Source organism: Sciurus vulgaris (assembly GCF_902686455.1).
Source record: "Sciurus vulgaris genome assembly, chromosome: 15".
In the NCBI taxonomy this organism is placed as follows: domain Eukaryota; kingdom Metazoa; phylum Chordata; class Mammalia; order Rodentia; family Sciuridae; genus Sciurus; species Sciurus vulgaris.
The window spans coordinates 39279383-39305673 of record NC_136476.1 but is presented as its reverse complement, the minus strand read 5'-3'; the positions used below and the strand labels follow the sequence as shown (position 1 = coordinate 39305673).

General features: G+C 36.5%; 1 protein-coding gene across 1 annotated transcript in view; it reads right to left on the bottom strand.

Moving 5' to 3' along the window:
- The window catches only part of FOCAD (focadhesin), a 377113-nt gene that overhangs the window by 139969 nt on the left and 210853 nt on the right, over positions 1–26291 (bottom strand). Inside the window, exon 16 of the mRNA XM_079112425.1 lies at positions 18896–19030. Within this exon, the coding sequence (XP_078968551.1) occupies positions 18896–19030 (135 nt within the window). The remainder of the gene's footprint in view (positions 1–18895; positions 19031–26291) is intronic.

The window sequence follows — 26291 nt, the reverse complement described above, 5'->3', positions numbered from 1 at the left end:
GTAATCACATACAGTAAAAGAAAGTCATGTTCACAACACAATGCATGGCAAGCAGGAATGATTTTTGCAATTCCTAAAGGAGTTTTGAAAAATTATAGGAGTTGGCATCCAAAATCATGAGTCTTTAGGTACCCATAGACTTGTCTTCTAACATACAGTAAAACGTTGCCAGTTTAGAACAAAACCACTGAAACACTCCACTAAATTTATTCAACTAGATAAAATACCACAGTAATTTTATATTTACAATTATCCATTTTATAAAATGTATATGAAAAGTGTCTTAACAGTCAAAATTTTTGATAATGATTCTTCCTTTCAAAATTGCATTTCCATTCCAGTTCATTCCAAAATTTTATCCTAATAATTATTATGGTTGAAAGTCTGCTATTGATCACCTGTCATATGCCTCTACAACAAAAATAATGTATATAATAATTTATTTCCTAAGACCATAAGACTCAGTTTTTTAAAAATGTGAGTTGCATAATTATTATAATTACTAACATACAATTAATCAAAACATAAACATTGCAAATGTTAACTAAATGTTATTAATAACTAAACATAAAAGGTTAAAAAAAAAAAAACAGAAAGGACAATGGTTTGGGGGGGATAGAGAGATGGTGATTTGATTTAAAAATGCTTCTCCAGGGCTGGGGAATTAGCTTACTAGAAGAGCCCTTGCCTAGCATGGAGGAGGTCTGGGTTCAATCCCCAGCACCACAAGAAAAACAGAGGAAAAATGCTTCCTGATATTCTGAATTGTCCCATTGTATGATGCCCTGCAAGTGTCACACCTTACAGCAACAAACTAAGAAAGATGTACCATAAGTAGAACGGTGCCTTCCTTTTATAAAGTGGAAAGGAGGCAATTATGAAAGGAGAGTTGAAAAAAGGAGAAACAGTGTGATCCCAGGCAGCTAAGTGTTACTGAAGAATACAGAGTGAAATTAAAGGTTTAGAAATGTAGTTGGCTTAAACTAACCACAGCTGCCTATCCCTTGGAATGTCTTCAAATGCCTCCAGTCCTCCAGTTTGGAAACCACTGATATGATGAATTGTTCAGTGCCAATTACAGACACTGACTGCTTGGACCCAAGTCTCTTAAGAGCACAGCAAATTCAAACCATTCTGAAGCAAATACTAAAGAGTTGAAAATTAACCTTCTATGTAAAAATTCCACAAGTCTCAGTGAGCTATTAATGTCATCCTAAATTATTCTCAGAAGTCTATGTTGCAAGTGACTATTTTAGAAAAACCTCTGCACTACAGCAGTAGTAAAGGGGCCTTCCAAGAAAACAAATGCAACTGCTGGAAGAGAAGAGGATGTGCCGATTTCCAGAAGTACACCTGCCACAGAAAAAAACATGACAAAGATGAGGAAACAAGGGGACCAGGAGACAAAGAAAGCAAAGCAGAAGAACCAAGGAAGCAGAGGTGCCTGGAGTCCAGGAAAGGAGGAGCTGCTCATAACCAAAACTTTCCATGGCTTTTTTTGCTCAAGAGAGAGGGAAGAAAATTGGAAACAAGAGCATTCGCGTTGCCATTAATAGAAATCCTTCTTTGTTTTTCCATTCAAATTAAAACAAATCAAACCACCTTTTGTTCTGTTTATTTTTCTTTTAATTAAGAAACTAGAAAGGCAATGCTTCCTTTTCTCCAACTCGAACCTAATTGTCCATTTGCATTGGAAATGGATATTCCACAAAAGCAGATTCATTCACTATATTACATCCATGTGCTCATTCAATTATATGCCACAAGTGGATTATCAATACAACTTGGTGCCCTGATAAACTGCTGGCTGAAAAACTAGGTTCCAAAACAATATGTACAATCTGATCCCTTCATTATTATACACATGGTGGTTATCTCTGTGGTTTAAAGCTGATTTTTAATCTTCTTTTAGTCTCCCATAATTATTCTTTTTATTCTTTTTAGTTATATATAACATTAGGACACACCCCAATATTGTCATGAAGGTTTGGAACTCAACTTGCTCTGATTCAATTTCCAGCACTTTCCACCACCACCAACTCCCTGCTCCCCTCCCTCCACTCCATGCTGTCTCTCTTCAATCCATTTACTGTTTAGTTTTGTTTTGTTTTTTTTAATTAGTGTCCTGTGGATTCACCTGATGCCAGGACCCACCACTGTGCCACATTCATGCATGTACATGACAATTCAGTCAGATTCATTCCATTATTCTTCCCTTTGCCTGCCCTTCTTCCTCCTCCTCAATCCCCTTTGTCTACTCTACAGATCTTTCTTCTATTTTGATGGAATTCCCTCCCCCTTTTTCCCCCTTTCTCTCTTTTTAAGCATTTCCCACCCATTTTGGATTAACTTCCACATATCAGAGAAAACATTCAACCTTTGACTTTTGGGGACTGGCTTATTTCACTTAACACAAATCCATAAATTATTAAACCCTGGCAAATATCTTAAGAAGAAACAGATTCTCTGTTCAAATTCCTCACATTGCTTAGCACCAAGTGAAGGCCAAGATCTCTGTTGGTTTCTCCACCTCCTGCACCAGCCTCTTGCTAGGTGGAGCCTGAAGGCGCCCACTCCAGTTGTGGCCGTAATTCACAAGTGCACCCAGGTGAGAGCAGCTGTAGATCTTCACTATCAATTCCCCACTCTCTGCGGCTTTCAGCTCTCTCTGCTTTTTTTTCAGGTCTATTTTCTTAGCCAGTCTTTGTCTCCTAAGCATCACAAGGCCTAAGACCAAAGGAGATTTCACTTTGCCTTTCAGAACCTTTCAGAAGCTTTTCAACTAACTTTTTAACTTTTAGAATAAACCCAAAATTGAAAAAAAAAATTTTCCTATGAAGAAAATCTCCAATTTGCCAACCTAGTCTCATGACACCACTAAAATCCCCACAGGTTTCTCTTTCCTCCAGCAGGCCAGGCCTCTGCCTGGACCATCCCCTAAAGCTAACCCACAACCAGAATCTGTGAATTTCCCCCAGTGGAGAAAAAAAGTTCTAAAATGTTCATTCCATTCTGAAATTTTAGCCCATCTATGCCTTTGCTTCTACAGTTCTCTGACACCTTTTATAAAATGTGATTATTTCCTTTTGATTTTATCCAGCTGTATCTGGATATTAGCAATAGCAATAGCAGCAATGCCCTGCCATAATCTGTTAAACTCCTACTTTGAAGGAAAGTTAAATCAGAATATCAAGAACCTATACCTTGATACCACACACTACTCTTACCTGCCAGGCCAGGTTTCAATCCTGGTTGCTTATTCGTTTCATACATTTTCAATATAAAATTGGGGATTCCTGCTATGGTCTTTCCTTGGTCTGAACGGATACCTCCTTTTAATGCTGAGTGGTAGATCCCACGTGGCATATTCACCATTTCTTGCTTCACAAGTGATGTAAAAAATTCCTCCAAAGCTGAAAGTGGAGAAAAGAAAATGAAGTAAACACAGTGTTCTGGAAGACAGACGTTTATTCTTAATTCATGTCTGAGCATCTAAGCTGTGTATCAGATTGCACTTCACACGGTAAAGACCCTTGGTCCCCACATGACTTCCTTAGTCTTCACCATTTAGAACATGGCACCAAGTTATTCAAGCTTAAAAACTGAGGAGTCATTCTCAACTCCTCATGTCCTACGTGTAATCCATTAGCAAGTCCTTCTGGCTTCCCCTTCAACGCATATCCCAGATCCATCTGTTTCCCTCCATTTTCATTGCCACTTGCCTAGTTATCATTTTCTCTCTTCCTCATAAACACTAGTGTAAGAACCAGTTTCTTGGTTTCTATTCCTACAAACCTTCCTCTACCGGGAAGACAGAATGTTATCATTCCCTTCTCTAACATCGGCTGACTTTTCACTGCATATAGAACAACTTCGCAACCTCTGATCATGAATGAGGGATCATGATCATCCCTCTCCCTCTTACCTCATCTCTACCACCAGCCCTTTCTCTCCATGTTAAAGCCACACTTCCAAAGGGTGTCTTTCTATTCCTCAAAAACACAAAGTTGATATCTTACTTAGGGCTCCTGAACTTTTTGTTCCTTCTGCCTGGAACACATTAATCCCAGATTTTCATGTGATTTGTTCTTTCTTGAACTTTGGGTTTTTCAAGGGAAGCATTTCATGACCAGTCATCATTCTGGGTAGTATTAGAACAATTATTAAAAAATGAATTTGATAGCAGTATGTGTTTATATTCAAGTGTCATTTTCCTAAGGACCACTAGAGGTTGCCCAATACAGAAACAAAGAAACATTAAAGGTAAACAAATCACATCAAATGGTAAACAAAAAAGGAAATTGCTGCATATAACTCTTGAAGGAACAAAAAGCAAGGATCCACCTCATTTTACTGGAATTTCATTCTGTATATTCCTATCTAAAAGTCTCCTTTAAAGTAAAGGCAGCAAGTGCTTGCTGCAGCACCTATTATATGCCCAGTTCTACCCTCCCTTTACAAAACTCTCCTAGATCCAACCAAGCTTCTCTATTCAAAGCCCAGAGAATACCTGTGTGAGATTTCCATTTACTATCCAGATCTATCCTTCTTATTCTCAACACTGTGCCCTGCATAAAAACTTCTAAGAAACACATCAATAGCCTCCCGTGTTCTCTGGTTTTTGTTGGCTTCAACTAGTGAGAGACAATGGCAGGAGATCAGAGGTTGAAACAAAGTGAGGTCAGAGAATGCATCCCCCAGATACCTTCCAGCAACTGCTACAGTCTGCATCTCTCCATAAGGCCCTGATGTCCTAAGCAGCTCTTTTTGATAGAGATGGCTCTCTTATTCTCCCTCCCCTTAGCTGCTCAGGCCAAGGGACATTAATCACTCTAGGGTGATGCAAAATTCCCCTTAACTTTGATAACACAATTGTAAATAGTTCCTTTATTAAACTTTCTTAAATAACTCCAGTGAACATGACCCTCCTTTCTGTTATGACCTTGATTAATGCATTATCTAAACACAAAAAGGTGAACAATATCCAACTGCACACCAAAGACCCCAATTCCTGCATACTAAGGCATAGGTATAAACTACTTCCAGCTAAGTACGGACTTTTCAGAATGTGTCTATGAAGATTTGTTGTGAAGATAGTGGCACTATGGTAAGAAAGTAACTCTGTCCCTTCTCAGTAAGGAAAGGATTCCAGTAAAAGGGACACACACCAAGGAAGAGGTACGCATCTGCAAATGGACTCAGTCTGAAATGGATACTTGTTCACCTACCAAGCTCCACAGCAAATTGAACAGTCTCAAATAACTCCACCCAGAGAATGTTTTAAATGAAGTTAAAATGCCAGGAGACTGAATGGAATTAACAGGCAGAGCACTCTCTTTCCCTAGCAAGCAACTAGGATTTTTTCCATTGTCTTAGAGTCTTGCCCTCATCTCCTCCTCACAAATGACCAGAGGAGAATCTGAAAAGAGGCTGAAAATCTGTAGGATGACAGACACATTTTTCAAACAACCCAAATGGTCTTCAAAAAGTGAGTGCATAAACAAACTGTAGTACATCTTCTCAATGGAGTACTGCTCAGCAATTAAAAACAAACAAGTAAAAACAATGTCAATTGATATAGACAACTACTTGGTAATGACCTCAAGTACACTATCCTGAGTCAAAAAAGCTAATCCAAAAACTCTACATACTGAAAATAAGTAATAAGATCCAAATAGGTCTGTAGTATGGTTAATAATATTGTGCCAATGTCAATTTCTTGGTTTTGATAACACATTAGGGTTATGGAAAAAGTGATCAATAAGAACGGCTGAGTAAAAGGTACATGGAAACTCTCTAAACTGTTTACAACTTCTTAAAGTCTAGAATTATTTTTAAATAGAACATTTTTTAAAGACTATACTAATAACATCCCTACTTAAAACCATGCAAATTACTGGATGTACTCTGCAGCTGCTTTTGTGTTCAATTGATAGGAATCAAGAGGAGAAAAGGGCCGGGTCCACTAAATTTCAATGCAATCCACTTTTTTGCCTGCAGCCCCTGGTGACATCATATGTTATCCAGCCCATACTCTGTGGTTTATATTCCTAAGGCTGGTGCCTTTGTCCTGGCATTTTAGTTCTGTAGTAATAAGGAAAAGTTTGTCCATGGTGATGGTTTGCCAGACCTAGCTGGCATCTAGACCACCCAACTGACTGAATTTTCTCAAACAACCACAGTTGTTGATCTTGATCCCTCCCCTTCTCAGGGAAAGGAACTGGTAACCATCAAACCCACTCCACAGAAGAGCCAGAGGCCACCGCAGAACTACAGGCACTGGGAGGACAGACACAACTGTGCAACTTGACCACCATCCCACCTCTTTCTCAATACCCCGGTTCTCTAGTGCCACAGGGCTGCAAAGGGGAATGCATGGAATAGGGAACAAAGTCGCTTAAAAAGCCCAGAAGGCCTTCTGACCCCAAGGTTGTCTGAGGTACAAGAGGAACTATGGGTGACAGGGAGTTTGCCTTCCTCAAGCTTGAGTTAACCCCAGGGAAGGTTCTAAATTCCGAAGAGCTATGAGATAGGAAGTGGGAAAGAAGATAGAGAAAACAGTGAGCAAATCTTTGAGGCTTGTTTTAAACATCAGGGAAAACAGGTGAAATTTCTGTGTGAGTGGTACCCTTCACTTTTTCTCAGTAAAAAGAAGGCAGGGACTGAGGACAGGAGATTAGTCTAGAAATAAATAATATATTTTGCTCAGTTTCTCAGGAATTTCCACAAGGAAGAAGCTTAAGATAAGAAACTTAGGCTAGCGTGATGATGGTAAAGATGGCATTTGTTCTCACTGAACTTCATTTTCAGAAATCAAACTTTTAATCCATACGTATTCAAAACTAGAACAAAAAGTGAAAAGTAACTAATACTGAAAAGTTACTAAACGCTATGGGTTAACTGGAGAATTTTTAATTATTTTTTAATAATCAGAAAATAAAATTTAAAATAAGGTAAAATCCCAATCACAGTTCACAAGCAAACAAATTTCTCAGATGGGACCATCTATAGTTTCCTAGGTAAGACATAGTAATAGAGGCATGTGAATATTTTTAAATATGACATCTACATAGAATGAATGACTACCACATGTATGCACTGGACTAATTTTTTTAAAGCTAAAGTCCTATAAGCTTTTATGCAAAGTTGAATGCCTACACAATTTGAACCATTTTTAAAAAGTGTTCATTTATAGCTCTCAAACATCTATAATATCTTTGGATTACTTAAACAATAAACTTACAATGATGAAACTACACAATGAGTCTCTAAATAATCTAATGATCTTTTAATTTAACATATTAACAGAGGTATTAATTAAACAAGCAACCTAAAGTCCCACAGCAAATTTGTCTTATAGAATAAATTTAGCTTTGAAAATAAATTTTAATTGTCAGTGAGATCAATTGTTTAAACTAGTTTTCCAGTTCAATTTTACTCAAGTCCAGTGGTTTTTGGTGTGTTTTGAACACTGCACTTCCTCAAGCAGTCCACATAGGAGAGTTGAACACTGGACTACCTCAAGCCGTCCATATAGGAGAGATCTAGCATTTCAATTAGACAGGAATACCTTACATTAATCTACAGTATAAACATATCACCAAAAAAAAAAATAAATCAAGCAGGGTGTGCTGTCACACACCTGTAATCCCAGCAGCTCAGGAGGCTGAGGCAGGGGATCTCAAGTTCAAAGCCAGCCTCAGCAACAGTGAGGCACTAAGCAACTCAGTGAGAACTTATCTCTAAGTAAAATACAAAATAGGGCTGGGGATGTGGCTCAGTGGTTAAGTGACCCTGAGTTCAATCCCCCAAACCTCCCCTCCAAAAGAAAAAAGAAAAAAAAAAATACAATAAATCAGATGGTAAAATCACTGAAACATGCTAGCTTCCCCACCACCAAATAGGAGTCACCTGGTAAAACCAAAGGAGCAGTGAGTGACAACAGTTTCAGATAGCAAGGACCAGGAATTGAAAGATCCACATCCTCCTCGTCTTCATCTTCATCCAACTCATCAGGAATTGGGATTTCTGGTCTTATCTGAAATAATAAAAATTATAGAGAAGATGATACTAAAGTAAAATATGTGAAATCTTTGTGTTTTTTCTATCTGACAAGATTTTAAAATTGTTAGATTTCATCACTATATTATGTCAAAAGGCCATTAAAAATAATTTTTTAAAAATCTATTTCCATTCCTAATTGAGTAATAAACTCCAGTTGTCTTATCTAATACAATCTCAGATCCATTTAAAGAACTAACAGTAATAAAAGGAGAAAAATCACCATAAGCCAGCATAATCAGCAATGATTGCAGAAAATTAAGGAAATTCTACATCATCCAAAAATAAAATGCACTGACATATTCAACATATTGAACTTCTATGGCTTATAATTATTTACCTTATCTGAATACTTTAAAAAAAAATTGTAACTCCAGCTATACTTCTATGAAAAAGCTTAAAATATTCCAGTAGAAAAATAGCAGAGATCAGGGAACAACAAAAGACTTCAGTTGACTTTTTTTTTTTTTTTTAAAGACTTGGCAGTTTGTTGCTACAGAAATAAAAACAGTAAAATCTGTAATTGGTAGCTATACTTTATGGTGTCTAATTTGCATTTTGAAGATTTTTGTGGTTGCTCTGTGATTAGTTAGGTTTGTGTGAACCAAAAATAAAAAATGTAAAAAGATTACCACTATTGTAGTTTCCACAAGATATAACTGTTAAGCAATTAATTAAATTTTTAATACTTTCAATGACATACCATCATAATGCCCACATGGAGATAATTAAGCATTAGGGGAGGAAATCAAAATATATAAAAGTGGTTGCTATAACCATAAAGTTCCAGAACCCAGTCATTACCATTAGCCTGTCTCCCGGAGTTATTTTTAGAAATAATTAACAATTCCTGCAGACTGCCTTCTTCATAGGTCCCCAAAGCACTGTTTCATAGGAACTGCACTGAGTCAGGATTCTTGCAGAGGGATAGAGGAAAACAGAGGAAATGCTTCTCCTAAGTATAATAATCTCAACTCCAATGAAGCCTTTCAACCATAACTAGTATCCTCTTCACTAGTGAAGGAAGAGTGAGAGCAACCTGACCATCTGATTACTTTCCAAGACAAGACTTAATATTGAACCAGCTACACCTACAGAGAAAATATCATGTACGAACCAAGACGTTCACTGACAACAACACATACCAGAGATAAACTGGCAGGTTCACAATCCCTTTTGGTACTGACAATTAGGGTTTCCCAAGTGTCTCTGGTTTGCATATATATACTTGGAATTTTCTAGATTTACTATGATCAAGAGTTATCTTAGAGATTCTAACTAGTTCTAGTATACTGAAAAGTCCTAGGAAAAGTAGTTGTTTCTGTGCCCCTCAGCCTCACTTCCTACTTTCTGACACATCATAGTTCTTTGGGAAACAGAATCACTGTATGGACCAGCAATTCCACTTCTAGGTCTTTAACCAAGAGAAATCAAAACATAATCACACAAAATCTGCACATAAATGTTCACAGTAGTATTATTCATAAGAGCTCCAAAATGGAACAAACCCAGCTGTTCATCAATTGATGAATATATAAACAAAATGCGGCATATCCATACAACGGAATATAATTCAGACATAAAATAAAGTGCAGATACCTGCTACACATAAATGAACTTTGAAAACACTATGCTAAGTGAAGGAAACCAACCACAAAAGAGTGTATCCTATATGCTTCCATGTATAGGAAGGATCCAGAACAGACAATTTTATAGCAACAGAAGGCAGAGCAAAGGTTTCTTAGGGCTGGGGGTTGAGGGAAAGGGACAATGTGGATTGATTATTAATAGAGTTTCTTTTAGGGAGAAAAAGATTCTAAAATTAAAATGTAGTTGGTCTGTGATTAAATGCACAGTTCTTTAAATATACTGAAAGCACTGAGATGTATAGTTTAAATGAGTGTCTGTATGGAATGTGAATTACATGTCAGTAAACCTGTCTAAAGAGAAAGGAAGGAGGCCGGGAAAGAGAAGAAAGATGAGCCACACAGGTTTTGCCACCACCTCTACCAGAAGGAACTGTTATGAACTGGTGTAGAGAGAATGCCGAAGGACCAAATGTTTTCAGAATTATTTACTGTAAAAGGGATATCATTTTTATACATATTTTATCCTATCTAGTCCTTCTGCTTAATCAACCTAAACAGTATTCAGGCATCAATATTTCTAAAAGACACCAGAGAAAGAGCTACCAGGTAGAGGATAAAGAAAATTGATCCACCCATCCAATTTATCTAATTTCACATTCAAGCAACTGGGTGCCTATATTAATGTACCTGCTATGCAATGAATACCATAAGTCTACATCCTGAATTTGCATAAATTATTACAAAGAAATTACAGATGTACTATAATTTAAGTACACATAATAAACTCCATATTCTTATAATGATATGATCACACCTTCATTTTTTTTCCCTCAAAGGTGAGTTGATTGTCTTGGACAAATTAGCATTTATTATTTGTTTGACCTCCATTTCATTATATTTTCCTCCTTCTCTGCTCACTTTTTAAAGAATTACTTGTTTCAGTTTCCCTATGCTAACACCAGTATCTTCCTTTGGATTGTGTACAACAATTGAATAAGTTCAGCGTGAGTACAACCAGCAAAAATCAAGGTCTTATGAAAGAATACCTGTTGAAGTCATAAAATTTTGGCAATAGGATTCCATCAGCTGCTAAAACACCCGGGAACAACTGCATATCCATTTAAAGCACACATGCAACACAACAAAGCCTTCCAATTATAGCTAAGCTGTGTTGAAAAAACTTAAATGGAAAGCCAAAAAATATAAGCTGACAAATTACTTTTCGAATCTGCTTCAAATTGAATACTGAAAAGCTTAGCCTACAAAATGCCTTACCCTGTTCTGAGCCAGATAACCTTTCAACCACCTTTCTGTGTGTATAACCTATGAAAATCCCAGAGTCTGTGCATAAACAGAGGATTTTAATTTGGAACATGTCAAGTATCTGCATAAATTCAGTTAAAAAGAGAAACAGCTTCTGATGAATGCAGTGACATTCACTTAAATCAAAGCCAAACGGGTTACGCCATATTTATACCAACCCTAGACGCATAATGAGTTCTTTTATATTACTTCTAAAATTAACTCCAGAAATCAACAACACAATCTATCTTAAGATCTCTATAAAAAAAGTTTAATTTTTAAATAGCTGAAGATTTTTAATGAGTTTGAATCAGAGAAGGGAATCAATATCTTCTATCTAAACACTTATCCATTACTCTTTTACCAGAAAAACCATTGTATGTAGTTTTATTTTTTCCCCCTCCTTTGAGAGGGCAGTAGTAAATAAGGCAGGGCAGATCAGTAAATAGCTTTTGAAAATAAAAGAAATACAACTAAAAAGGAAAAATCATTCTTGTCTATTTTTTCAACATTAGAATCAATAAGTCCTCAAAAAAGTCCCCCCAAATTTTTGAACCAACTTTTGATTTGCATTTTAAGGGTTCACAAAGACTGTTAATAAACAATAAAACACATGCATTCATTCAACACCCCCAGCTCATAAAACAGGATCTAATAGTACACGTCCAACAAATCATTACTAAACTAATGCAAATGTTAAGTGTTCATCACCTCTAGTCACACAGAATGTCCTAATAACAAGTCAGTGACAAGAAAGATGAGTTAATGGATATGGTATTGAAATCCTCAGCTCACGTGGGAGCTCATTCAGCTCTACTATCCACTGAATGTTTTCCATCTTGCTTTAAATGAACTGTTTCATTCAGCCCCACATCTTCCTTCTGATGTCTGACACTCCTCTCATTCCTTTTATTCAACTTGTATGTTAACTTTCAACAAGTCATACACTATAAATTGATTTCCACCAATCAACAAGAAATACTTAAGTTAATTTAAAGAAAAATTGTGCTTACCAAAGTAGCTGAATTATAATTTACAAAGGTAGCCATGTTTTTATGGATATGTTATTTTTAATTAATTCTACTTGGAATTCACCGTGGCCTCAAAGTTTATTTCACAAGTTTCCACAAGCAGAAAGAAAGAATGTGGATATAATTTCACTGTAAGAGTATACAGGAATTTTAAGTCTTATGAGTAAGACAGTTGCCTTTGGTGCAGAATGAGTAATCTCTGACAACAAAGAAGAATCTTAGTTTTTACATTATAGAAGTACCTGCCAAGCACGGGCTTTGGAAACATTGGAAAATACACTTTTATTGAAAATACGCCCATTTCATATCACTGCTATCACCTATAAGACAAGAGATGGCTAGATCCTTAGCCTTTGGGGACTTGTTTGGGATATGAACACGTTGAACACTTTCTAGACCTTTAGTGTTCAGGTATTCAAAGAACCAAACTGAAAATAGATAAAAGGAAGAATGCATGATTTGGTCTGGAAAGCAGTGATTTTTGGTGAGGTCCTGTATATCAGAGCCTGGGAGACTGAAGTGGGAAAAGACTTCCAACCACTTACATCACCTCCTCACAACCTAAGTTGAGACTCTCCATCATGGTGAGCCACTGCTACTTTTGGAAGAAGGATATATCTCAGAAGAGGATTAATACAGAAAAAAAGGTAGAGAAATATAGCTACAAAAGAATTAGCCCTACAGCATTGCTTTACTACTCTTTGCATTGTGATGGTGGAGGCCCAAATAGATGGAGATGCTTATACCTTCCAGCATAAATATTAAGCTTGGTTCAGAAGACAGGTGCCACTGTAGAAACCACCTTGCTGCCAAATCAGTGTGCCACCTTGAACTTCAAATTCAGGCATGCTCTGTGGTAGACTAAAATTTTCTACCACCTGTGCAGCCAAGATTTTCATTTGTGATGTTAAAAAAATACCAAGTTCAAGATGGCATGCTGACTTGGCAGCAAGATGGCACCCAACTTTTGGCACCCACCTTTGGACCAAGCATACTATTTATGTTGGAAGGTATAAAGAACTATTTACAGCTCTTCAGGGATTTGAAGGTATAGAAGAGTCTGAATGAGGAAGTATCTACTATTTGACACAGTATAACACTTAACTGAGTATAAACTCAATCAGAAACTGAATGTCATCCTGAAGTCATAAAAAAATATAAACATGTCAATATTTAAAGAGGTAGGGGAGAATAAACAGTCTATAGTATATGGGAATTATTTAATAAAAGCTATTCCAGCTGGAATATTTCAGGAATAATTGCTAAAAATAAATGTTTACGTTGTGATCTAAACGAGCAATTGATTATTTAAAAAAATAATAAAAGGTATTTCTCCAGATGCTAATCTATTGCTAGGCATTTGCACACCACTTTCACATTGCTTTTTTTCCTTTCTCAAGCAGCTGTGGGTATTTGTAGTCACCATAGTACAGCTTGAAGTCCCATCTTTTTAAATTATATGTGTTATAAAACACCTTTACTTAAGCCTTCCCATTTGTAATCATTGCATGACAAGCCATCCAATTTGTCTTTATGAGTCCTTAATAGTATAGAAAATCCTGCCTTATTTAGGATTTAGCCTTTGGGGACTTGTTTGTGATGTGAACACGTTGAACACTTTCTAGAACCTATTTTGGTTCTCTTTACATGGTGGCTCCAATTCAAGTCAGAACAAAAGATTGCCAGTTTCTTACTGACATCTAATCTCTGTAGAAACTCAATCCTGAAGAAAAAGCCAAACCCATTTTAATGGCAACAAATTCACACCAAACCTGCTTGCCACTTGACCTCCAGGATAGTTTCTGGGTAATGTTACGTATAACTTCATATAACGCAACATCTGCCTTATACCCTAAAGTGATTCAATAAACATCCAGATGCATTGAACTCATCATGCCACTAAATGTGAAATCAGATATTGAACCCCTTAACACGACCTAATAATTTTAAACTGGTTGTATTAGATAGATACCAGAAAAAAAAGTTGTATCATTCAGTTCAAAACGAAGAATAAGTTTATTTTTAAAACTAAAATAATGCCATACTATGTGCTAATCCTTAAAGGACAGTGACACTTTTTCATCTAATTCTCTAGTGGTTAACCTATCATAATTTCACATAACTATACATAAATTTTAGATTAATAAATAGAAGATTTTTTTTCCATAGGGTATTTGCTATTTATCACAAATAAAGATCTTCAGCTGTACAGGTGGTAGAAAATCTTAGTCTACCACAGACCACGCCTGGATTTGAAGTTCAAAATGGAGCACTGACTTGGCAGCAAGGTGGTTTCTACAATGGCACCCCTCATCTGGACCAAGCATACATCCCGTCACCTTCAAACAACATCATTTGCACCACAGCTGTCTTTCGTCAACTTCAGAGTTTTAAATGCATTAAATTCTAGAAGGCTAAGACCTCCTACAGTCTTAAACAGATGAAACAAATAATGAATCTGAATTCTTATATATGGACAATATATCTAGTTGTATATTCATCATCAGGTAAGGCTCTCCAGGGTATATAAAGTGGTAAAACCCAGCAGAAACAATCCTAATGATATGTCAAGGAGAAAGCAGAAATGCCTACCTTTTCAGGCAGATGAAGAATGGTGTGTTCTCCTGCACTAAAGTGGGACAGAGACTTGTACGCAGCATTTGCTACAATTGGGTCCTAGAGAGGGTAAAGAAGAACAAAAACAAACAAATAAAAATAACATGAATTAAACATCAGATCCAGAGGGAGAAAGAAATTCTCCCTCACCAACCCCAAGGTTCTATGGTCAATGCTTTAGAAAACGGTCCTCAAGACTTGCTTAGGCCAAAAGGATATTTACTTGCAACTTCAAAAGAGAAACCAAGGAACTCTCTCCTCATTTCAAAAGAAAATACTACAGAGGGAGGAGTGAAAAGGACTGAAAAGGGAAGTAAGGACAACTGGAAAAAATGATCACTGCCAAACATTTTTCTGGAGAATCTGTTCCAAATAAAAATAGAAAATAGCATTGGGCGAAAGGGTCAGAAACACTAAATTTTTATCCTAATTTGGCCACTACACATAAAGCAACTCATAATTGTTCAGGTCCCCGTGAAATAGTGTGGTTTAGTGGAAGGAGAATGAGGGTTTAGAGTCTGACAATGTGTTTGGTTTTTGCCTCTCCACCTACCAACAGGGCAAGAGGGCCTTCTGGAATCTAAGCTCATTCACCCATGAGTCAGATGTAACATCAATGATACCCTCTTCTTTATATTCTGTGATTTGAAATGAACTTTTTGTTTGGATTGCTTGTTGGTGGGGGAAGAGGCAAAACAGGAAATGAGAAAGACCACATTAAAATATGAGATAATGTCAACAATCTCTTTGTCAGATTTAAAAAAAATTAAGTGTGCTTTATAATGAAAATGTATTAATGGGCATAAATTGACAACTTTTTTTAAATCCAAACTTACTAATACTTTTTTAACCAAGAAGTCATGATTTCAAAAGAATTACTCATATTTCTCATTCTAAGAGCCTGTTTTCATGATTCTTGCCCCAGCTGTGTTCTGATTCACTAATACCCTTGATAGTACCTTGTTTTGTGTGTGAGTCCAGAGGAAACTGAGCACTTGAACTTTGAAATTCTGAAAAATTAGAAAACACAGAGAAAAAAAAAATAAAGACAAAGATAAAACTGAGAATAAGCAATCTGAAGTAAAAATAATGGAAATTAAATCACTTTTTATTCTTAATCATTAACTGACTCAACCTGTCATTCATAAAGTGAATGACTATCATTCATAAAATGAAAATACTCAGCAACAGACCTATCCATCTAAACACACAGATAAATTAAACACATGGAAATTTTAAGATTATTAAATGTACAACCTAACCATTTCTCACTGACCTCTCAATCCTAATAGAATGTCACTATTTCAGGCCACTGTTCCTAATCCCCAACCCATAAGAGAGTTTATCTTTCTCCAAAAGCCATATGGCATGTGGCACACATTAGCATCTGGTATGATTAACACCCTACTAGGTTGTACATTCCTTAGAGCAATGACCATGTCTTTTTCATTTCAAAGATTTAGACAACAGAACTCAGACTAATTTCTTAAAAAATGCCAAATAATTAATAAGTAATTAGTTCACATAAAAATCAATCTTCTAATACTCAATGTCGTCTTCATTTCAGCCAGATCTAACTTCTTGCCCTTCTCATTCATGAATGCGTCTCTCTATCGCCTTGCCTTTGCATCTTCTATTCCCTGAACTTTAACTGGAAACAGCATTATGTTAACTCTTTAAGATCCCAGCCTAATGGCACCAACAAAATAAGGTTACCTTAGATTCCTCCTAATGATGTTCTCATGTCCTCCACAACATTTCCAATGCCCATTGATTAACTGTACCCATCAATGTTACTATAATTATCATTGGTTACTTCCATCTCTTCACCAACCTTTTGAGCTTCTAAAAAACAAGGACTGATGACATGATATAATGGGAAAATACACCCTGTCAAGCTAGAAGGTCCTGGACGCTGGCACCAGTTTTCACGTGATAACTAAAATATTAGTTAAGGTACCTACCTGACACATGGCAGATACTCAAAAAAAAAAAAAAAAAAAAAAAAAAAAAAACACTGTTTAATATATAATAGGCCTCCCAAAGTTTCAGTACTTTCTGTAGCTATAAAATAAAATAAAATATCTTACTATCAGGTCTTAGAATTAATTGGTATAAAGTAACTAGCAGAGTTCTGGAAATTTAATAGGAATTCAAAATACTATCTATCATTGTTTAGTAGTATCTCTAAGGCCTAGTACTACTTTAATAAATATACTCTCAATGAATAAAAATACCAAGCATTGTACAAATCAATTCATAAAATATGCTCTAATTGAACCATGGACTCTATTTTCGGCAAGTTCATAATTCTGAGGCAGAAAAGAATATATGTAAACATATCTTCGTAGTAGAAAACAGGAAAAAAAAGTTCTTATAACAATATAGATAAAGACCTTTGGAAGTAATAGACTTGTGCTTGCAGGAAAAAATTCTCAAAGGCTGGGATGAGTGAAAACCCTTCTTTATTTCTAAAACAGATTGTAAAATTAGAGATGAAACAGACAGGAAGTCTGGACAGAGGGAACAACACAAACAAAAGAAAAGAGAAAGTTTGGAGGCATGAAGGGAAATGACAGGTGGCCTCATTTCTCTGGAACGCAGGGTGCAGGACAATAGAGAGAGGCCAGTATGTGGAGCGGTCTCATACAGGCTGGGTGTAAAACAGGTTGGACTTCATTTTAGGTGAACATAAGGCACTGAAGTGACCAGGAATAGAAGGGACCTAAGAAATGCCTTAGGGAAACTAAATTCAACTTTGGCTTATTCCCAAAAAAGTTCTAAGCAAGTAAAGGAAAGCAAATTATCTAAAAAACACAGAAAGAGAGGAGAGGAAGGAAGGATGGAAGAAAGGACTAGAGGGTGGAAAGTGGAGGGAAGGATGGAGAGTCCCTCCTTCAACGGTTTTTTACTTCTTCCAAGGCGACCACTGGCACAGAAGGGACACCCTTGACTCAGAGGGAAGAGATGGATAAAGGTCCCAAAGCAGTCTGTCTGAACAACAGAACAACCTCAGCGTTAGATCAGCATTAAGACGAATTAAAGGAGGGTAAGTCTGAATCTAGTCCGAAAGATAATTCACAGCTATGGATAAGCAAATAAGAGCCCAACACACAAACCATTTCATAAATAAACCTATAATAAAACCGGAGAAACTCAAAGAACAAGTGAAACAAAGGTATGAGATTTCAGCACTGCAAGACAGAAAACACACACAACGTGCCCCTGCCTCAGTTTTTAGACTCAGCTCTTTATCAGTAGCCCTACAGGCTTTGGGACAATATAAGGGTGAGTAACCATGAACTACAGCCATAAAAAAAAAGACTGTTGGTGGACTCTAAACTCTAGAAGTCAAAGATGGATTCTTTGTTTAATACCCTAAAACCAAAGTCTACACATCATAAGAATGAACTCAAAATACACCGGATTGGTTCAATTGTTTATTCAGCAAGTACACACAAATTACACAGTATGTGCCAGGTGCTGTGTTAGATATTTAAAGTCAAAAAGGACACATTTGATTTTATTCATTATGTGGCATTCAGAATTACTAGAAGTGGTATCCTACAATCCTGTCTAGTCACATGATCTAAAACACATAAAGAACTACTATTAGAATCTTTGGGTGGTAGTTTATGAAGTCTGTGAAGCCACTAAATCAAAATAAAAGCTCACTAAGACTCCAAGTGAAAATCAACTGCTGTTCTTGGCAGGAAAAGTAACAATGGTGAACATGAAGGAGAATATGGCATACAAAAGTAGAAGCATAAATGTAGTTTGCCATCTTCTGATTCATTTCACTCTTTTCCAAGAAGAGATAATGAAGAAAATGCTAAGCAGCAATATATGAATTTTATGGCAACAGAATCTTCTGCCAACTGTTTCAATCATTATAACACTGAGTAATTTTCACAACTAGAAGAATCTATCTTGTCTTTATTAAAGTCTTCCTAGATTATTTTTCAGAACTTAAAACATTAATAAAATGATTTGAAATTTTTGATCTTATGAACGCTATTATTTTTAAAACACCATTTTTAACATAGTGGCTTTTAAAAATCTTGACCATAACCTCATAATAAAATCTCAGTCTCCTTGAGTTACATAAATCATAAAGACACAAAATTAGTAAGAGTAGCTATCCTCTTACTTGTAAGGATCCATAAAGGTATCAGTTGTTTTCAGAACAAAAAATAAAAACACTAAAGGGTTTTTGTCCAATAAAATATTATAAAAAAAATGTCATATGTCTTTGTAAAGTAAAAACAGGCATCTAGATGGACTGCAAATGCATACCTCATATTCAGCTGTATTGACTGTTAAGGAAGGAACCAGAGAAAACAGTTCGCTCAGAGTCTTCAAAATGAGAGGTCTTGTGTCACAACTCAACTTTGGAGAGAGGGCTTTCCAAGTAGAGCGAATACAAACAACCTGCAAAGCAAATTGAAGAAGTCAATGTCTAACAAAACTCCCACTCACATCCGGCCATTAGTTAAGAGTACTGTATTTTATGATACGGAGACAAGGACAAGAACCTTCCTAGGAGATTTAGTAAGTTACTACCCCCGAAAAGAAAATTGTAAACCTATATAAACTGTTGAAAATTCGGCCTGATTGGCAATAGCTTTTTGACGACTTTGTTTTGGTTATCCAAGTATATAACTATCCCTCTCTCACTCACTTCCTTTCTCTCTCATACACACACACACCCTGAATGCATATAAAATTCACTCCAGATTAACAGAAGAACCATTCTGTAAAATGAAAGCAAGTAAGAGGATGCTAGGCACATTTCCAAAGCCAGGTATGCATCGTTCATATAGTTTTTCAGTCTCACTGAAATTACATTACCACCCAGAAAACTGGAATTTTAACATCTATAAATCATGTGTTCTCAATCCAAAACTCTTTATAAGCTTTTTAAGGAGGTGAGAGAATAATTGTATTACTTAGAATAACAATTCAAGACTTTCTTAAGTTCAATTTCAGCTACAACAGATGATTTTTTTCATGAATTGGTATTTTATTAAAATTTTAAAACTCAGGAAGCTTGCCAACATGGATCAATTAGATAGAGTTTAACCAGGATTAATCTTTCTAAAATACTTCAATCTCTTCTTTTGAGCTGCAATTATTATACGCAATTTATCTCTATCTACAAACATAAATTATTTAGAAAAGCTACATGAGGCAGTAAGTGAAAATATGTCAAAGATAAATGAATAATATATACTTAACGGATTCAGAGGAGTGAGAGGCTCAAAGAAAGACAACAGATAGGGTATCTCCCAGAAAATGGGTTTAGTGGTTTTGCTCTTATTTTCTACTTTCTATAAATTGTAAGAAAAACCAATGGTCTTTGACTTACAATCCACTGCATGATCTAAATTTAAGTAACATTTACCAAGGGCAGTCATGACAGTAGACACACTGACAATGTTTCAGAGCTGGGGCATTCTGACAAATTGAAGTGGTGTGAAGACTCCACCTTCAAACCCTGATTCTTGCAAGGGAGTCAAAAAGATTTCGGATATATCAACTTGTTACTCAGAGTAATAGGAATGAGTTTATTGAGGGGATAAGAAAAGGGAAAAGGGACAGTCTCAAGGGAGAGAGTGAGTTCTCTCAGAGGGGAGAGGGACAGTGTGTCCCTCCTGCACTGTAGCTTTACTGGGGATCCCAGAGACATTTCCAGAGTCCCACACAAGTCCTCCTCTTGACTTTTGACTAACAGAAGGCCAACAACAAATTCTCAAGTCCCCACGGCCATGACAACTCTAGGTCACCTTGGCCCATGCTGATCAGTTTGAATTCGATTCTTAACCATAAATTCTTAAAGAGTTTATGGTTAGGAGGAACTATCCTACTCTCCCTGAGTTTCAGTATCTGATCTGTGAAAAGGCACACAAAGTCTTCCCCTTAAGGGTAACTTGGGTTCCTCTTATTGACATTATTTCAGGCCTGCATTTCCCCTGCAGGCCTCAGGTAGTTCGAAGAGGAATGTGACATAGCCTGTCCACGTAAGCCAGGTAGGGATACAGGTAAATTGCCTTCTGGAAAATAAAGCATGTGGGGGTCAGCACAGTAGTCCTAGTTTATAGGATTATTCTCTTAACCTTGTGTTCGCACTGTTCACATCTGTCTTTCTCCTAACAACACCAAGAAATAATTAATATCGCAAATGATGATTTGAAAAGAAAATTTTCTGAAAAGCTACCAATCCAGCCCAGTACTAAGAGGAACAATAAATTATAAAATACAATCTAACCTTTCAAAGAACTTATCAACGTACTGTAAAGGAAGTGAAGTCTATGTGATTCTAAATTATTAGAAAACCAAAAGGTACTTGATCTGAACTCTTTTGAAGAGAAAGTAATTTCAAAAGGAATCTAGAGAGGAGAGAAATGTCAGTGGGTAGGGATCACCAGGGAAAGCAATCAAGAGATGGTGAATTCTGAGAAGGGATTTGAAGAAGGAAGGGACAGAAATCACGCAGACAAGCCACAAGGACAGGGAATACACAAGCCAAACCAAAACGCCTGTCATGCACACGAAAGGCTGTGCACTGGTAGAGAAAGGCTGGCAGAAGGCGGAGTACCTGGAGTACCGGCACCTCTAGAGACTTCTGAGTTGAGAAGCACACAGAAAGAAAAGTCACTCTTGAAAGATTCACTGGTTATCCTACAGCCGAAGCTAAGGCAGATGTCCCTGCTGCCTCCCTCTCAGTTTTATTTCTCATTAGTCTCTAACATATAAACAATCTCCTGTTTTCCCAAAATGTCATGCTCAATAAGCTTACACCTTATTTTAAATGCCTACCTAATTCCATTCTGTGCTGTTTCAAGACCTCGTTTAAATCCCCACTTCCTCAGTTGAGTCCTTACTTTATTTTTTTTTTCTCTGAATTCTAACAAAACTTTGCCCCATCCAATTTTCCATTTAATTATATACTGTCTGGTGGTGTTCATTATTTTCATGTATAGAAATTATCTCAACTAGATAATAAGTTCTTAAAAGATAAGACCACATCTTACAATTTTTGTTCCGTCCTCACCTAACACAGTGTTAAGTACATAAGAGATGATCAGTATTTATCAAGTCCTGGAGGCACTGGAAACTGCAGGTGGGAAACCAGAGGTAGAGAATAAAAAAGAATGAAAAGAACTTGGGGAATGAATTGGAAACTGAGATGTCTAGGCCCCGGAGACCTGCACAAATAGCAACGTTAAAAATGGAAGGAAACCAGAAGAAGGAGCATGTTTGCAAAAGATGGAATAGATGAGATAGGTTTAATTGGAGTTGATGGGCAACTTCACAGAGAAATATCTGACAGGCAATAGAAAAAGACTACAACTCAGATGTAAGGTTGGTCAACAATATCTTTGTCATTTGAATATTTCTATATTTCTATAAATCAACATACCATGAGGGGGTGTGTCTCACACTGCCACAAACATTAACATGCACTTGGAAAGAGGTTGGCCAAAAACATCTCTGACCAAATAGAGAATACAAGGAAAACCCTGTCCTTCCATCAAAGGGAAATAAGGACACATACTCCAACGACTTTCAAGGATTTAGAAAACTTTTAGTCTTCTTCCTACAAAGTATGAAAACTAATGCCTAAAATGGTACTCCAAACTATGAAAAAATATTCCAGAATCCCAGCCATGAAGCATGGCCTCAAACATCACCAGGTACACCTGCAGGGAATACCTAGAAAGCCAATTTGCCCACACATAAGCAAGGGCAGGAATGTTTCTGATACAGGAGACTGCCTTCTCTGACTCTCTGAGCTCCCAGCCTCAGCTAGCCTTGACCAGATTCTAGAGATCTGATCCTCAGTCTCCCTGGAGTCAATGCATTACCATCCTGCTATGAGTCTACTTGAAGCTTGTCGGTCCAGTCCTTTATCTGTCAAACTACATCAGATTGTCTGGCTCGTATTTGCTCATGACTAGTCTATTTTCAAAAACCATTGACTTCTTGTTCCAGAAATATGATGCAGAACATGCAAAATGACTGAAAAAATAGAAAATGTTACTATGCAGTTGAGCCGAAAAGAAAAACAAAGATAAAGTGTATAATCCAATGGATTTTAAAATACTCAGAAAGTTATGCCACTATCACAGTTGATTTTAGAACATTTCCATGTTCTAAAATCATTGTATTGCAAAAACAATACAACAAAAGTCTGTTTGTTACTCCCCAATTTTGCCCCTGGATTCCAGCTTTTCCAGTCCTAGGCCACTAGAAACCTAATTAGAGTTTCCATAAATTTGTCTAATCTAAACCTTTCCTATAAATGGAATCATAAGACATATGGTCTTTTGTAATGACTTCTTTCTGTTAGCATATTGTTCTCCAGGTTCATCTGTGTTGTTGTAGCATCAATCAATACTTTTTATTGCCGCATAATATTCCACTACTTTTATACACCTTTTTTTATTTTTTTTTAACTTTTTGGTATATTTATTCCAAAATTAAAAGATAAAAAAGTAATGGGGTGTGGAGCTTTAAAGAAATAATGGCTAAGAATTTCCATAATCAGTAAAGACCTAAATCTCTAATTGAAGTCCTAAGTAAGATAAATAAAAGTTTCCTTTTTTAAAATAAATACATTGTACTGACTGTTAAACACTGAAAATAGTCTTCAAAGTTGAAAAGGAAAAAATATAGACTACCTGTCAAGAAACAATTTAGAGTAACAACACACTTCAAAATTAACAAAACCAGGAAATCATGCAATAAAATCTTAAATGTGCTGAGGAAACTGCCAGCCTATGATGCAAAATCCACCATTCCACAAAGCAAAACAAACAATAAATACACAAAATGAGGAATACCTGGAAATTATACACACATAACATATTAATTTCCATGTACAAATGACTCAGTGTCTCAGTTCCTCCAATTTTGGAAAGACTAATAAGTACCATTGCAGGTGTTTACATTATGCATATTCTGTTGCTAGAGGAGAATGATACTTTTTTCACATTATTCCTCCACAAGAGTCTTAGCAACACACAGTACAGATTAAGGAGACCCTACTCAGTGCGATGTACCGGGCAGAGCATATGACTAGAGTCAGAAACCCCAGGCCTCCCATTTAGTAGCTGCACAGCTATGGCAAAGTCATTAATCTCTCTCAGTCTTTACCCCAGCTGCAAAATGGAAATAACACTAGTAACACCTGCTCGAATGTATAGCACAAGGTTAACAATAAAGGCCATATTGAGACAATTGTATGTAAATGTGCTTTATATGCTGAAAAAAATTAGTTATTGCTATTATAACCAGTGGGAAAAGAAGGAATCCCAGAAGAATCAGAGCCTTTGCTTCCAATTCCTGTGCTGTAAAAATGACTTTGTTCCTACACAGAGGAACAGATAGCTATCTCCTAATTTTACTTTCAAAAGCTATTTCCAGAAATTCCTGAGAACAGCCTACTCCCTTTGTCCTGATTCTTTCCTCCAGCAGAGGGAAAGCTTTATAAAAAATATTTAGGCTATGAAAACCACCTTATTTGCCCCTTTCTAAATGAAGGTAAAAGAAGCTCCCTTCACAATTAAAGGACTCAAAGCATTATCACACAGGGAAGCCCTCTTAAGCTAATTCCGCAAACACAATTCGTACAATAACGGGGGACGAGAGGGAGTTTAGAGAGACACAATCAATGGAGCAGAAACAATGGAAAAAATAACATTCTTTCTTATCCTAATAAATGGGGTTAAAGGTTGTACGTATTTTTAAAAAATGACTAGCACAGGTTTGTTTAGGCAATTTCACAGTCTTTTATGTCTGAGACTAGTTTATTAGGAAGGCAGTATTGTAGGGGGGAAATGGTATAAATATTGAGTTGCCTTTGTTTAAGTCTCTTATAATCTAAAGGACAGTAATTCTCATGATTTTCTATTACAGTTGCTCAACTGTAGTCCTGTTCAAATGCAAAGGCACGTATCTGAACTCCCAACTATGGCTTAGTGAATCAAAATTATTTGGTCTTGTGGTAACACTACTCTGATATTATCAACCACTAATATCAATATGCCACTTCCAAAAGAGGAACAGACTCCTTACATTCAGAGAGGAGAGAAGTGTCAATGGGTAGGAATCACTACGGAGAGAGCGTCTAGAGATGGTGAGTCCCAACTGGGAAACTATTTGGTTCTTAGCAGTACCATACTTATAATTCCAATATCTGAGAAGAGACATAGAGATGTTCATTAAACAGATTGATCTAGACTATCAAGGCACATAGGGGACCCACTACTCAGTGACCTGGGAACTAGGTTTCTTTATTATTTCCCCCAAGTGAGAAGTTGCAGGTTCCCTGAGATAGCTGCTTACGGGGAATAATATCTTCCAATGCAAACTCCATTGATTTCTCTGCAGGAGCAAAAAGAAGACATTCACCTTTTCCTTTTGCTAGAGCTTGTCTGGATTAATTGTCTATTTCTTGGTGGACATTCTTCTGATATGGACAAATCCACAGTAAGAATGTGTCCAAAATATCCTTTGACAAGAATTCATTAGAGCTTTATTGCCCTCAAATAATCAGAGGGAGTTGGAGGAGGGTATCTCTTTCCCCTTTCCTCATAAATGGAGGTTAGACTCCAACGTGATAAAGGAAAATAAGAGAAACTCAAACAACATAGTATAAGACTAAAAAAACCCAAACTGCTGGAAAGTTGTTCGGCAGATAGAAAATTAAAAGCAAAACAAATCAAGTATCTATGAGCAATTATAATAATATAATTTATTATTATTATATTATAATTAATTAATATATAATAATAAATTATTATCCATCTAAATTTTTTAAAGTGCTAAATATATGAGAATACTATAAAAATACTGAGAAATATAGTTTATTGCCATTTCACATTGAAAAATTAACATGTACATAAAAAATAATTGATGAATTAAGCAGTCACTTCAGAGGCTCTAAAAACACTTTAAGGAATAATTTTCAGCTGCAGAGATGAAACTTCAGGAAGGTCTACTGAGCTTAGTCCCCTTGAAAAGATGGAGTTCTACAAGTGTATTTCTAAGTAACCAATGTTGACAGTTACTGAAACTTGACTAGACGTCCAGGGAAGACCATTCTTCTGTCCCCACCTCCCACCCTGTACTGTGCATAGATCTGATAACAACAGCAAAGGTCAGGCCTTCCGGCCTGACTGACACAGATCTACTTATAGTCTCCCCAAAACAAGAAGGAAACATACCTGTCTCCATCCCATTGAAGCAAACAAGATTCTTCTTAGGAAAAATCAAAACTAAAGGAAAAAACCTATCATCTACAAAGTCAAGGGCGGGGAGGGGTAGATTCAGCAGACTTTCTTTAGGAATTACTTTGTTCTTCAGTATTAGAAATCAAGAGAAAGTGCTCAACATAGAAGGCACTTCCCACAGTACAAATATGTTGAATGAATGAATGAATGAATGGCATTAATTGATGAACAAGCATTTAATACACAGCTCATCCCTGTTTCTGTCAGGAGCAGAGAGTTAATATTTTACATTTGGAGGGCCACCTAGTCTCTGTCACAACTACCAGACTCTGCCATTGTAGAATTAAAATACATAAACTAATGGGCATGTCCATGTTCCAATAAAACTTTATTTACTGCCTTACTTCACCAACCCCTAGACCCACAATATGTGCTTGGTAACCAGATCCAATTTA